General features: G+C 41.5%; 1 protein-coding gene across 5 annotated transcripts in view; it reads right to left on the bottom strand.

Moving 5' to 3' along the window:
- Positions 1-15049, bottom strand: part of ADARB1 (adenosine deaminase RNA specific B1) — a 61185-nt gene that overhangs the window by 33356 nt on the left and 12780 nt on the right. For 2 of the 5 annotated variants that reach the window (XM_053982505.1, XM_053982508.1), the window contains exons 2-3: positions 8856-8892; positions 252-326 (exon numbers count right to left, since the gene is read on the bottom strand). In XM_053982505.1, the coding sequence (XP_053838480.1) occupies positions 252-279 (28 nt within the window). In that variant the 5' untranslated portion in view covers positions 280-326; positions 8856-8892. Of the gene's footprint in view, positions 1-251; positions 327-8855; positions 8893-10635; positions 10779-13197; positions 13290-15049 lie in introns of those variants that run through there. The other 3 variants (XM_053982507.1, XM_053982509.1, XM_053982506.1) reach the window with 3 other exon arrangements.

Below are 15049 nucleotides of genomic sequence, written 5' to 3'. Positions count from 1 at the left end.
GAATATTTTGATTAGTCAGCTGCTGTAGGAAAAAATGTAAGGTATAAAGTATAATACAGAAGATATAACTATATTAGCATCTTAAAAACACTTAATGCAAAAGCTCCAATTCACTCTTCTTCACTGCATTTTAAAGTATCTTCATTTCTGCACCTGAAGTTTCTTTGCAGTTGCCCCTGTGCTTGGGAGAAAAAAAATTACTTTCAGAAACTATTAGAGGGTTTATTACTATGCAAATAAACACATCTTACTCATGTTTTCTTCATCATCTACATCCATTGTGAAATATCTTTGCTGGTTTCTTGCCTGGCGGAGACGGCTTCTGTCTGGAAAAGAGGGAGGGGGATACTTAGGCTTTAAGGTAACAACTTACTAGGTTTAAAACTTATTGTTAGTAAGTTTGAAACATTGTTTAAAAGCAGCAGCCCAGGCTTATCATTGGGCGGTTTGGGTAAATCCTGACCAAAGATCCCTCCTAAAACGGAGATGTTCATCAGTGACTGAAAGATGCAGCCCCAGTCTGCCAAAGGCCAGACTGGGATGATGAAGACCACAATGAGGTCTCCCCACAGTCCCCTCCAGGCTGAACAAGCCAAGTGCTCTCAGCTGCTCCTCCTATGGCTTCCCCTCCAGACTCCTCACTTTCTGGATAGACTCCTTTGGACAATCTCTAACAGCTTCATGTCCTTTTTTTACATTGTAGGACTCAAACCTGTCCCCAGGACTCAAGGTGAGGCCATGCCAGCCCAGAGCAAAGTGGGACAATCTCCTCCCTTGCCCAGCTGGGGATGCTGTGCCTGATGTCCCTCCTGGCTGCCAGGGAACTGCTGACTCCTACTCAACTTGCCATCAAACAGGACCCCACAGATCCCTTTCCACAGCACTGCTCTCCAGCCTCCCATTCCTCTCATGTCCTGGTCTATACACACAGCCAGGGTTGCCCTACCCCAGGTGCAGAATCCAGCACTTGCCCTTGTTATTAAACTTCTTACAGCTGGGGACTGCCCAGCCCTCAAATTCATCAAGGTCTCTCTATAGGGCCCCTCTGCCCTCGAGGGAGTCAACAATTTAGTCTCAATTTAGTCTCAGCAGCAAACTTATTTAGTATTCCTTTGATTCCTGCCTCCAGGCTGTTTGTGAAGATGTTGAAGAGCACAGGGCAAGGATAGAGCCCTGTGGAACCCCACTAGGGACTGAACACACACCTGATGTCACCCCATCTACTTATAACCCCTTGTGCCCAACCCCTGAGACAGTCTGCATGACACAACACCAGCACACTCCACTGTAACAAGAGGAAATTAATTGACTGTAATCAACAGGACTTGTAAATAATTATCACCTTAATTAGCACATCAGCCCGGCTACAGTTACTCCTGCAGCACCACTTTGTACTCAAGGACTAAGGAGTTTACAAATTCCTGGTTTAACTTCTGCCAAAGAGATCAGTGAGCATCCCTGAGCCAAGCTAGAAGTGAAAAAGGCTGTAGAGCTGCCCCACACTTCCACACTATGGATAAACTCTCCTGAGGAGCTGGGTTACCAGCCTGGGCTCAGCACCTCACCCCACAGCCTGAAGGAGAGAAAAGGCAAGCTCCTATCTGCTAAAAGCAGACGCAAACAGAAACTCCACTTGCCTTCTTTTTTTTTTTTTTTTTTTTTTAATCATTTCAGTAACTGTGCTGAAACGGATTCTGAAAGCATCAAGGAAGATAAACAGCCAAGGACAGTTGACAGAAGAGCCCTAAGGCACCTAAGAGATGCAATCCTAGAGTGTTACTGCAGCCAAATGACACTAAGCTCTCTGTTTTAAGCTTTAACCACACGTGTACGAGACTTAGACTACTCTTGGCATATAAAGAATGATCACTTTTTCCCTGATCCTTTCTTATTGAAAAAAGCATGAGTACAGTTAGCAGTGCTCAGCTCATCCCTCCAGTCCCCACAACTGCACCAGCAGATCACTCTGGTAAAGAACGTAAGAGTCACAGAACCATTAACTTCAAGACCTTCACAATCAAATCCACCCTTTGACTGAATATGAGCGTGTCCACTGAACCAAAGCATGAAATGCCATGTCTGTTTTGTTTCCTGAGCAATTCCAGGGATGGTGATTCCATCCCACTTCTCAAAGCTAAGCCTCCCTCACTCTAAGCACTAAAAGACTGTGTGTGTTTTATACAAGTAATTGATTTCCATTACAACTAATTTCTAACAACCACCCACTTCAAATCAAAAATACTTGGAAGAAAATGTATCAGATATTTAAAGAGTATGAAATGTTGTAGATGCCCCAACCCCAGCACTGTTCAAAGCCAGGCTGGATAAGGCCTTGAGCAACCTGGTGTGGTGGGAGGTGTCCCTGCCCACAGCTGGGACTCCATGATTTGTAAGGTCCATTTCAATCCCCTAACATTCTACATCTCTATGAATAATGTGTAGGGGACAGTACTGAGCTGGGCAGAGAGAAGGAACTCAGTACTCTGTATACACATCTATCTTCCAAACTTCCTCCCCCACTGTAATCCATGGATTTTTTTTTCCCCACCTGGTTTTCAAGGGTAGAGGATTTGATAATAAGAAAAAAGGTTTTTCAAAGTCCTTCTAAATAAAATAGGACCCATGCCCTCAGAAAGAGAGGGGAGATGTTTTCACCAAATGGACTCTGAGCTCAGGCTGCTCACTACAAAAAACTTCCCCTCTTGCCAAGGCATGCTTGATTACTTCTGCAATCATCAGTGATTCAGTTACCATTTCACTTTGAAGGAGGACAGCATTTCTGGGTTCTTTGACCTTCCAAACTTTTACTCAAGCAACAAAACTGCATTAATAAACACATTCACTGCCTGTAAGTAACCTGTTTAGCAACTGACCTCCAGGAACATCTCAGGTCCTACAGACACTGACACCACATGTGGTTGGGTAATGGTCAGTGGCATCTGAACCTTCCAAAAGGACTTCACTGAAGCTGTGCATCTGCCTTGGACACCATGGTATGTATGATAAATTCCTGAGTTTCATTCCTAAAATCCTGCTATGGCATAAGGGACACAACTACAGTAACATTCTCAGCACTGGAAAAAACTTTTATTTGGGAAAAAAATGTAAGAGTAAAGGAAAAAGCTTAATTTCTGTTATGGATTAACAAAGCTTTCAAGAACAGTAATAAGTGCCATAAATACAAAGTGATTTGGGTCAGTGTATTTACAGCAGGTTCTGTGAGGAATGGGGCTGTGGAAGAAGCCAGCTCCATGGCTACAGGGACTGTTTTCTCTCAGGTATACTGATAAAATAAATTGAGGGTTTGACTGCACTATGCTGGTGTAGCAGAGGGGAGTTTTTTGCTCATAACACAGAGCAATAAACCTCCACTCAGCTCTTACCCTAAATGCACTGACTGAAGCCAAGGGATTCTGCACAGCAGCACACCCTGAAATGTTCTGACTACAAAAACCTTTCTTTTCCTAGATGCATTAAAAGCCAGCCATATCAAATGGGAAAACAGTATCTCCATGTATGCTAATTTAAGAGGAGCCAGGAAAAAGTACACTTTTAATCCTCTCCTGGTTTTAAAGTCTTTAATTCCTGTAGAGTATCTCCAAAGACAGAACATCAGAAGTACTTAAAAATGCAGCAGCCAACACAACAGAACTTGCCTTTGTTTCCACAGAAGACTACTTAAGAGATTTTTAGGTAAATGTTAGCTACAGCAAGCACACAGCACATGAGGACTTAGAGATAACCTGCATTTCTTGTTTCAATATCCTAGGTATCGACTGCATGCAAAAAAGAGTTGTGAAAGACCTTAGGAGTTATTTTGGTTTATTCTCATTACTGAGAGAAAACCTAAATATATTTTGAAAGGGAAATTTAGCACCTAACAACACTTTAGATTCAATGAATGGCGTATATGGAAAAAATCCCATTAACCTGAGAGATGTCACAGAACTATTAGAAAACAGTGTAAGTCAGAAAGCTGCAGTTTTAGAGAAGTTTCCTATTTGTTAAAAAGTCCTCTCCTTCCAAACTTTGAAAATCAAGTGAAATAAAACATTGGGAAATGGATCTTGCTCAAAGTATTTCCAACAAACTGGATTTCTTATGAATCCAAAGTGCAAACACAGAAGCTGCAGTTACCAAAGAGGTTCAATCCTCACCTGAAAACTACATTTACACCACCACCACCCCCCCTCCAATGACTCCTTTGTTCCAGCACTGAAATGCAGCATTGAAATTAAAGCCCTACCTTTCCTCTCAGATCGCTTCATCCTCCTGCGCTTCCAGTGCAGGCGGGCCATGCTGCAGAGGTTCCCCAAGCCCAGAGCCATGGCTTGACGTGATGCCATGCACCCCCCACCACCTGTGCCACCCCTCACCCCCTCCCAAAGCAGGAGCAGCCTATTCCCAAAAGGAGGCTTCTCCTGTGCTTCCTCTGCCCAGCCCCTGGAAGCCTGCAGTGTACTGATGCACAGTCCAGGGAACAAAGATGAGCAGAGGATGCAGCTCACCCTCACCCACTGCCAGAGGCACATGTGACAATTAACCCTTTGTCACACAGAAAGGGCAAGGAAGGACAATTCTCTGAGAAGGACTACATCAAAGGCATCCTCACTGCTAGGTGTGGAAAGGCACAATTAATTTTATTTTGTTATTAATAAAGGAGGGCAACTCTTCAGTCTTGTAGCTCAGAAACAAGGAGAGACAAGCAAGGAAATATTTATACAGCCTAGTGCATGAAACAAGATGCCTTCAGCATCCTCTACAACTGTTTCTCATGTTCCCATTTCATACACTGCCTCAAAAGGCACAGAATGTAGCTGGAGTAGCAGGAATACATAAATATGCCAATCTCAAATACACTTTAGTCACAGATTTTCCATACAGGGGTTTCTATCAGGCCTGGGCAAGAGGCCTCCCATTGTCAACATCACCTGTGGTATTTTCTAGCTTTTTCATAAACTAAAAAGTAACGTGTGACATTATGGGATAATGTGGTATCATCCTGTTTTCCCATGTGAGTGACCAACAAACATATGTTGATCCTGTAGATCCTACATATCATCAGCACAGGCTGAGAGTTGCAGCTATTCTTTAATCCTGCCCTCAGATTAAACCTCACAGGACAAAAAAGCATTTTCCAGCTGTTCTCAGATCTTTATTTCTCAGTACATCAGGAACACAGCACATGACTGAATCTAGATCATCTCTGGTAAATTACTTACATGCACCATCATATTTTGACAACTATCCATGCTGGCATTTTTTGAAAAACATTGCCACTGGCATCTTAAAGTAGGAGTACTTCACTAACCAAAGCCAACATGCTCCAGCTCACTAGAACTGGGTTGATGTGCTAACAGGGTGCTCTACCTGCTGGCACTCATTCCCCAGATCCCAGATAACAGCTTTTACATCTCCAAACTGTGATGGAGAGCAGAGACTGAGTGACTAATTATTTTTGTCTGAAGCCTAAGCACTAAAAGCTTCAAACTTCCCCACTTCAAAGGAACTCAAGTTCTACTTCGGCATCCATGTTATTAGACACTACTTCTCTGAGAATGAAGAAAGAGCAACAGGATCATTTGAGCTCAGTTGACACTGAATTTAGAAAGAAGAACTAACCATGGAGGAACAAGCCACCAATGCAATAGTCATGCCACAGTCACACGTTCACCACTAAGATCAGGAGGAAATGAGTCCCATCAAAGAGCAACTCTCCAAACCAGTGCTGTGCCTAATCTGCTGTGCTGTTCTGCATGCTAATTAAGAGTTTCAAGCCAAGTTTCACATTTCAATATACAATAAGCTGTGTGTGATAGGCCAAGGACATGGAGGGTGAGGTATCTACATCTACACAGCTCTGAAGGAACAGCAATACTGACAAAGAGAGAAAGGGAAAAAACATCCCTTAGGGGGATGAGAATTCATTTTTAATCTTGGAGAAAAAAGAACAATTTGTAAAATGCAAGAACAGCCTGTGCAACTACCAAGCCCTTTACCGTAATTCCTCCAGCTGCTCAAACTTTTACCACCTTGTTCTCAGCACGGCCAAGATTGAGATACATAATAATGTGCATTTCTCCTTCCTTCTGGGGGCCAAGTTCCTGCATTAGCTATCTGAACTCAAAAGTGATTTTGCTCTTAATAATTACTTTATCTGCCCTAACCTGTCAAGAGATTTGATTTGGCATGAAGAATGAAAAGAGACTTCTTCAGGTCACCTTTGTAGCTCTCCTCCCCAAAGCAGCTCCTAACTCTACCAACCCCTGCTCCTCAAGGCAGTGACTCTGGGGTATGACACTCAGGAAGGAGGCCTAAGACAAGGCCTTGAAGGATGACAGCTTTGAAGAGAGAAGATCATCTCTAAGATCTGACTATTGCCTAAAGAACATACACAGTGCATTTGGGAGAGAAACTTGGTGACCTGCTGCAGGTGTAACATTAACAAGAGTTTTAGGAAATAAAAAATATCATAGAACCAAATCATAGACCAGTAGTTTGAGTTGGAAGGGATCTTAAAAAGCTCACCTCTTTCCAGCCCCTGCCATGGGCAGGGACATCTTCCACTAGACCAGGCTGCTCCAAGCCCTGTTCAATCTGCTCTTGAACAATTCCGGGCAGCCACAGCTTCTCTGGGCCTCACCACCCTCAGAGGGAAGAATTTCCTTTTAACTTCTAATCTAAATCTTCCCTCTTATAGTTTACAACTATTTCTTCTTCTTTTATCACTATCTTTCCACATAAAAAGTCACTCTTCCTCTTTTTCATAAGCCCCCTTTAGGTACTGGAAGGTCACAATGAGGTATCCCAGAGTCTTCTCTTCTCCAGGCTGAACAACCCTGTAGATATGTATGAAGTTAAATACTCAATATCCTTAAATACCTTATAGTGTCCACATGATTAGACAAAAGCAGGTTGAAAACCAAGTGCAAGGAAGTAAATACTGCACACAGAACAGAACTATGGCATTCAGTGTTAATGTGTGTGCCGGAAGCAGTAAATCCCACAACATCTTGTATTTCACAGATCTGACACCCAGTGAGCATCAAGGAGAAAATGGGCTGCCTTCTCTCCAAAGAAAGAGCAGTTCCCAGGTGGAATTTGGGACCTACCCATCTCCAATACTCCCATTTCACCTGCATCCCTGAACCAGGAATGCAGAGACACTGAACAACTCCAGCATATTCCACCCAAACCCCAGAGGTAAACTAACCCAGGTGAGATCAGAAACAACACATCGAGACTGATGGAAAAGTTCAGCATCTCCCCAATCCTCCCCTCTGCCACCTAGCCCAGTGGAACAAAGCCTATTATTCCATGGATTTATGACTTGTGATAGATGGAGTTTTGTGATGAAGGATTTGTGAGCCCAATTTAGAGACCCTGTAGCTGTGGCATCTCTAATCCCTTTTCATCAGGTTCCCTGGCAGCGGGAGGCTCGAGGCCATGCTGCAGCCCCTATTTTGCATAGATATAAAGTATACTTATACACATCACCTATCATATGATAAATTTTTAAATAGATAACACGTGAAAATCTCCATGCACCAAAACATCCTTGAAAATCACATTTACTTATAGATTTGGCCCCCATTATCAGCTTACTTTACATACTCTTTGAAGAAATACTCATACACTGTATTTTTTAAGTGCTTTTAAAGATTTTTTAAATTTTTTGCTCCCACAAGCAAGCGGGGTATTTTTCAAGCACAAGGACAATATTACAAGCCAACAGCAGTTTTCCTTTTAGTTTTGTGTACTTCAGCAAGAATGAACAGAAATCAGCATCAACTGCTAGAATTAGTAGGAGCTAAAGTACAGACTGAGTAGCTGCTCTGCACAAATTCCAGACCCAGAGCTGCTGGCTGCATACTGGGAACCCCAAGAGCTCTGATATAAACCTCATACTGGAGTTTACTGGTCAGCTTGGAGTCTATTCCTCAGGTGATTAAATCCATTCCAACAGCACCATCTGCTGTTAAAGAAATTATTGAGGTTGCATCTATTGTTCCCTCAAACAAGGAATTCTAGAGCTCTGCTCCCAATTAGAAATAACTTAAGATGTTTGCAGATTTATTCCTTTGTCTCTAACCTTCTTACCAGGTTTCTGTTAGGACTGAACATCTCTTTTTTAACGTATTTTTTTTCTGAAGGACTCCTCAAGTACCTGTAACTGTCAGAAATGTATTTAGGATGTGCTACCAAGACAAAAGTGGAAACTATTCAGAGTGAAAAACTGAGCAGCCTGGACCTCCCAGTAAGTAATATTAATATCTTCTATATCATTTAAAAGATAATTGATACAGCTATCCAGCACTAAGGAAAATAATCACTAATTGGAAGAAAAATCTAAAATAGTTTTAAAGGAGATTAAAAGAAATTCAGGTATCTTGAAGCTGTTTCATAAAAAGGAAAAAAAAAACAGTCATAGAAGTAGGCTGATGCTTGGGATTAGGGGGTAGACTTACAATTTGGGCTTATTTCCTCTTTTCCCACCAAAATCAGTTATTAAGCTTTGCTCAAACACTCTGCAAACTCTCAAGTCCTACATGCCAGTTCTGCCTATTTACTTTATTAATATGCATTGGATACAAATTTGCCCCCAGAAAGGTAACCAACTTTTTGTAATATCAACTTGTAAAACAATATCCTCTCTATTTTCAAGCTGCTGATCCAATAACTGTGAAGGGATTTAGAGTCCAAACATAAATAAAAGTTATAGATAAAACAAGAAAGTACTAAATAAGTGTTCAAGTACATTAAAATGAAGTTTCTCCTCCTCCAAGTTATGAGCCAAATGAATCAATCAGAAAACAAAGAATCCTGCTCCATGTTTGCAAATACAGTGTGCTTACCTTTTTAGTTATTGGAGACACATGCTGATTCTGCAACCTGCAAGAAGAGGAAATCCAGTCAATTGTTTGTTCTTTAAAAATTTGTGCATTACAAATAGCAACTCCTGACCTTAAAAGGGACACATTTCTGATTCTCTAAAAATAAATAGTCCATACTACAGATACACAGTCCCAGAGCCAAGTCTTTTGTTACCCTAACAAAGACATTCTGGACATTCCTGGTTGGAAAAACAAAAATTAAGAAAAGAAATCAAGACTCAGGATGCCTAATACTGTTTCAGAAGAAACATCCCTAAGGTACAAGCAGTTATGTAGTAGAACCCAATCTGCAATCTGCAATCTGTACCAAGAGAGAGGTTCAGCAAAAATGTAGTAAATAATGGTGTAAAACTGATATAAACATCTGTGCTATCACAGCCAACTTGAAAGCAAATCCAGAGTTCTCATCTTGTTAAGATTTTTTTTTTTTTTTTAAGATCTTCAGTTTTTATTTTTAGGGAGTGATTTTAATCCATATAAAAGGCCCCTCATACAACAACCCCCTTTCCAAACACCACTTTCTCGATCCCACTGACATCAGACTGCATTCTCCTGCAAAAGTGGAAAATCCCTCAACTACCAGCAGTGGGGTGGAAAACAACTGGCAGATGGAGGGTAAAACACATACACCCCTAATCTTAAGGTCTCTTCCAACCCAAACCATTTTGTGATTCTGATTCTAAGGAGGATACAGGATAACAGGGATGCTGTGAGCAGTTTTATTTCCATGAATAAGCACCAGGAACAGACAGCTTTAATTCAACAGACAAGTTCTAAAAAAATACTAATGGGGCCTTACCAGTGTGAAGATAAGGCTTTTCTAAAACAATATTCCCAAATCACAATCACACAGCCCACGAGAGGGTGCTGGTACCCTGCAGAAACCTGCACTGAATTCAAGTTACACAGAGCACAGCTACACAACACAAGCTGATGGCTGCACATCTCTGAAACTAGTTTGGTCAAAAAGGGATCAGACATAATATTTGAAGTCCATAAATTAGCATGTTGCATTGATTTGATCCCAGCTTTTAAGACATTTCAATTTCAACACTTCATAGTGGCATCTTCCAATAAAAATAAAAAGATCAATGTAAATACTACATTGGTCTTAGCATAAACCAGGAAAAATGCCCAGAATACTGAGTTCAGAGTCAAAGTCCCAACCTAGTGTTCCCATATCCACAATATAAACTTCCAAACTCTTGAAAAATGAGCTATAAATCAGGTGTGATGTGAAAATCCCATATTTGTGGCAACAACCACCAAAAATGTGTTTTAAAAACAAGGTTTTGTTAATTCTCTTCCTATGTGAGCATTGCTTAAAGTTACAATTAATCCTGAGAAAACACACTGCTAATAGTTTGTATATTAGTATATCCTTGAGTTAATTTAGGTTCCACATTATCTTCCTTATATTACTCCAGTGAGTAATTCCCTAACAAACTAAAAACAATCCATGAAAATTGAGATTTTAACTTTACCACTGAGTACCAAAAGTCCTTACATATGGACAGCTGCAGTGAGTTTTACAGAGAAAGAACCAGCCAGGGTTAAGAGCTAGGAAAAAAAGCTTATCTTAGTAATTATTTTTGTTATACTGTGAGCAGTAAAGACAGGTGGAGGAAAAACTGAGACTTGTAACACCTTAAACCAGTAAAAATTCTAAATAGCAAAGAAAGGGAAATACCACTACGTTATAAAAGCCAGAAACAAAGCTCTGATCTTCAGCATGTCCTACCTGGCTCTGTCCAGTGGCAAATGGCTATTTTGGGGTTTGTTCAAGTTGTGACATGCTTCCCCAACACCTTCTGCAGGGAGAGCCTGCCAGAAGGGGCTCCTCTAGGAGCTCAGCACTTTGCCACAGCATCTCCATATTGTTACCTTGCAAAAAAAAAAAAAAATCAATAAACCAATTCTTTTCCCTTACTAGTGAGTTAATTTACCCTAAAATGTTCAGAAACATGTCCATGATTTCTTCCAGGGCAGCAAAGGATACTTGAAAATTATTTGAAGAACACAACGTGTCAGCCATTTAGGAATATCTTCAAATTCTAACTTTTTAAAGATCAGCTGAAAATGATTTCAAGGCAATGAGAATCAAAACAGACATCTGTGGGTATCACCTCAGGGCATAAACCTGCAAAAACCACCCAAACACAAGGCAACAACCTGGAGGCACTCAGCACCAGCCCTATGGTCAGGATAAAAAAAAAACACCACTTCCAAACTTTCTGGGTTTACTTTCCTATTTATTTTACTTCTCACATGTTGAAAAAGAAAATTAAATCTGTTGAGGCATCTCAACTGCTGATGCATGACAAAAACCACAGGTATGTTAAATCCAGTGTAGAACAGTTTGGGTTGGAAGGTCCCCCTTCTCAATATAGTGTCCTGCCACGGGCAGGAACATCTTCCACTAGTCCAGGATCCTTCAAGCCACGTCCAGCCTGGCCTGGGACACTTCCAGGGATGGAGCAGCCACAGCTTCTGTGGGCACCCTGTGCCAGGGCCCCCCCACCATCACAGGGAAGAATTTCCTCCTAACACCTAACCTAAATCTCTCCTCTCTTAGTTTAAAACCATTCCCCTTACCCTTATCCCTATCTGCCAGTGTAAAAGTCACTCAGGGAATGTGAGGAAGAGATGCCTTGAAGCAAGACTTTGTTCCTGATCCCAGAAAACAACAGTGTGAGACTCCAGTAAAAGACATGAGGTTAAGAAGTGCTTGGACAGTGCTCTCAGGTGGGATTCTTGGGGTGTCCTGTGCAGGGCCAGGAGTCAGACTCCTTGATCCAGAATCTCCAAGTCAGGAGATTCTGTGATTGTGACATGACATGTTTTCTCATACACCAAGTCATGAGTCTCCACCATAAACTATAAATGCAGTTCAACAGCACAACTACAGAACCAGGTTTTCCTCTGAAAACATCTTCCTTCTAAATATGAAGAAAAAATTTGACATCTATGATGTACTTCAGTTTATCAGTCTGAATTAAAGGAATAATAGCCCAAATCCAACCCACACTCCCTACAGCCCCTTTGAACTGCTCATTTAAAATTCTAAAGCAAATTGAGAAAGAATAGCAACTGAGCACCACAATGAAAAAAGTAGTTTAGAAAAAAAGGACATATATGCTGCAATTGGAAAAAGTAATACAGTTTATACATGATACAAGCTGTCAGAGGCTTCTCCTTCCCTTGATATAAAACAAACTCTTTTGGAACTTACAAAGAGGTACACGAGACACTGAAACAAAGTTCACTGACACTTCAAAAGCTATGAAAATTCAGCAGCTCTTAAGCAACAGGAATCCATGGATAAAATAAAAAAGAGAATGCTACTCCATCAAGTAATATCCAAGCTTTTACTGCAGCAAATAAACAAAAGTATGTTCATTTATTCTCATTCATTATAAAACACACAATTATCCAAAAAATGTTAAGGAAGAAACACAACAAAGTATTTTTCAAATATTCTCTCACCAAAAAGTAGTTCCATATATTTGCATAGTATCAGCAAGAAACTCTTCACTTCTAACTTTTTTTAATTTTGCCATCTCCTATGTTTGAAAAGTTATATTCACTGGTGTACTGGCATACATTCACACCATATATTCACTGGTACATTTGGCATCCTAAAGCCTCAAGAATAAATTTTGATACTGAAACAACATCATTTCAAAATCAAAGGTTTTAATGCCACTCCTCTTTTCACAGGATCATCCCATGTATAAGAGCAGTTACCTTAGGAGAGAACGTGATTGAAGCCAAAGGAATCATTAACATGAGCAAAATTACCATAAATGTCTTCAGGGGGGCTTAGGCTTTAATCTTGTTGTTGCTGTTTTCACTATAGCTAGTGTTTAAATATTTACATTACTCATTTAGCTGCTTTAAACATTAGTCAAACTGAAACAGTCCAACAGTGCAACCTTCAGTAAGCAGCAACTTTTACAAGGCAACAGAATTTAAGAAGTCAGTTGTAGTTTCTGTTTGGTGTTAGTAGCTTTTAGACAACAGCTAAAAAACAAAAATAAGTTAATTTTTACTACAGACAAATTGTGGACAAGAATTTAGGCTACAGGAGCAGCAGAGACAGGACAACCCACCCATCCCACCACATTGACCAAGTCTGACACTGGAAGATGCCCCACTTTGGAGCAGATGTTGTTGCATCAACTTGATAAAACTGCTGAAAGCTCTTCTCAATGCTACAGATCAACCAGAGTTTTCAGCTTAACATATTCAAAAAAAAAAAGCCAAACCTGCAAAACTTCCTTCAAACTTGTATGTGCGGTACCTACTAGAGGAATGGAAATCTTTCTTCCTTTGAACAGCAGCAGTATTTTCCAGCCTTCACAACAAGGCAGACTTGATTACTTTCAGTCTTACTCCCACCCTATGGCAAAGATTAGATGCATGTGAACACTTTGTACTTAGCACTGGTCTTCAGAAAAATGCCTCAGAAATCAATGTTTAATAAAAGATGCCAAATAATTATCACTCAGATTAACAGTGTTCAAAGCCATGAGTTTATGTTGTGCATTAAAGATGCGTATCTTCTCTGGCTGGTACCTGGGAAGTCACTCTCCACAATCCTTAAATAAAGTTTATTGCTTCAGGAGTGCCAGAACAAGGCACTTTATTCCCAGACCTCCCAGACCTTTAAAACAGGTTGGGATGGCTGTGCCACTGCCTCCAGCCTCTTGGTGTAACAAGAGATTGCTGACAAGCTGGGAGACAGGCTGGGAATTAGCAATGGTGGGATGAAGTGTGCATGCTAAGCCATGCCTAAAGTGATACACCCTTCAATGGGAGCTCCCAGACCATGCCTACAGCCTCAAGAACCAATGTGGTTTATTCCTGGATTTAAAAACAGAACACTGAGAGGCCAAGTGTTACCTCTCAGCACCTGATGGTAGACAAGTGACATGACAGATATTTAAACCAACCCCCCTGCTGAAAAGATCCAAGAGGCAAAGCCATATCCACACACAAATCACTGCAGGAAAAAACATCTTATGCAGCCCAGACAACAAGTTTTGGTGATGAGAGGCAACTTGACTATAGTACTGTCCCGAGATGAGGACAGAACAGTAGAAGAGGGTGCTGCAACTTCAGTAGAAAGAGTTCACCAAGGTAAAATGTACAAGCTGGAAACAAGGCTTAACACAGTCACTGATTGTGCACATTTCACAGTCTCAGAACGGTTTGGGTTGGAAGGCGCCTTAAAGACTTCTTCCAGCCCCTGCCACCAGTAAGCGACATCTTCCAATGCAGGAGCACCTTCTACTATCCCAGGCTGCTCCAAGCTCTGTCCAACGTGGCCTTGAACACTTCCAGGGATGGGGCAGCCACAGTTTCTCTGGGTGACCTGTATCAGGGTCTCTTCACCCTCAGAGCCAAGAATTTCTTCGCAAAATCCCATCTAATGCTACCCTTTGTCAATGGGAAGCCATTCCCCCTTCTCCTTCTCTCCAGGCCCTTGCCTGAGGTCCCTCTCCAGCTCTCTTGGAGCCCCTTCAGGCACTGGAAGGACCTCTAAGGTCCCCCCAGAGTCTTCTCCAGGGTGAACACCCCAAGCTCTCCCAGCCTGTCTCCAGAGCAGAGGGGCTCCAGCCCTTGGAGCACCTTCAAGGACTCCCCTGGACCCACTCTAACAGGCCCATGTCTTTCCTGTGCTGAGGGCCCCAAACCTGGACACAGCACTCCAGGTGGAGTCCCACGAGGACAGAGGGGGAATTTTGGGCTTATCCTCTGACTCCCAATGCCAGCCATTCTCCAGCAGCCTGCAGCTCACCAATAGCTTCCCCCATGGGAGATACAGCACAAACTGCATCTGCTGTGCACAAAATGCCAGGGGGGAAAAAAATTCATGGATTGTACAAGTGCACCCACCAACAGCCTTTTTACCAGGTATAATATTATTTTTTAAATAGATGTTATGCATGTAATGTGGAAAAGCTTTAGAGCTCTTTATTCCTTTAGCTTTAACTTGCACCTTACAGGAACTCCATGCACAGGGAAGTTAAAAGGCTGTGAAAGAAACCTGAATCACGCTGTTTTCCCAGCAAAGGATTGGGTTTGCTGGAAAACATATTTCCAGGTCAGTTGTTTTCTTGCTACTTCTCTATGGATATTAATTTTGTGCT

The sequence above is a fragment of the Vidua macroura genome, chromosome 7 (genome assembly GCF_024509145.1).
Source record: "Vidua macroura isolate BioBank_ID:100142 chromosome 7, ASM2450914v1, whole genome shotgun sequence".
NCBI lineage: Eukaryota > Metazoa > Chordata > Aves > Passeriformes > Viduidae > Vidua > Vidua macroura.
This window is presented reverse-complemented; position numbering and strand designations above follow the sequence as displayed.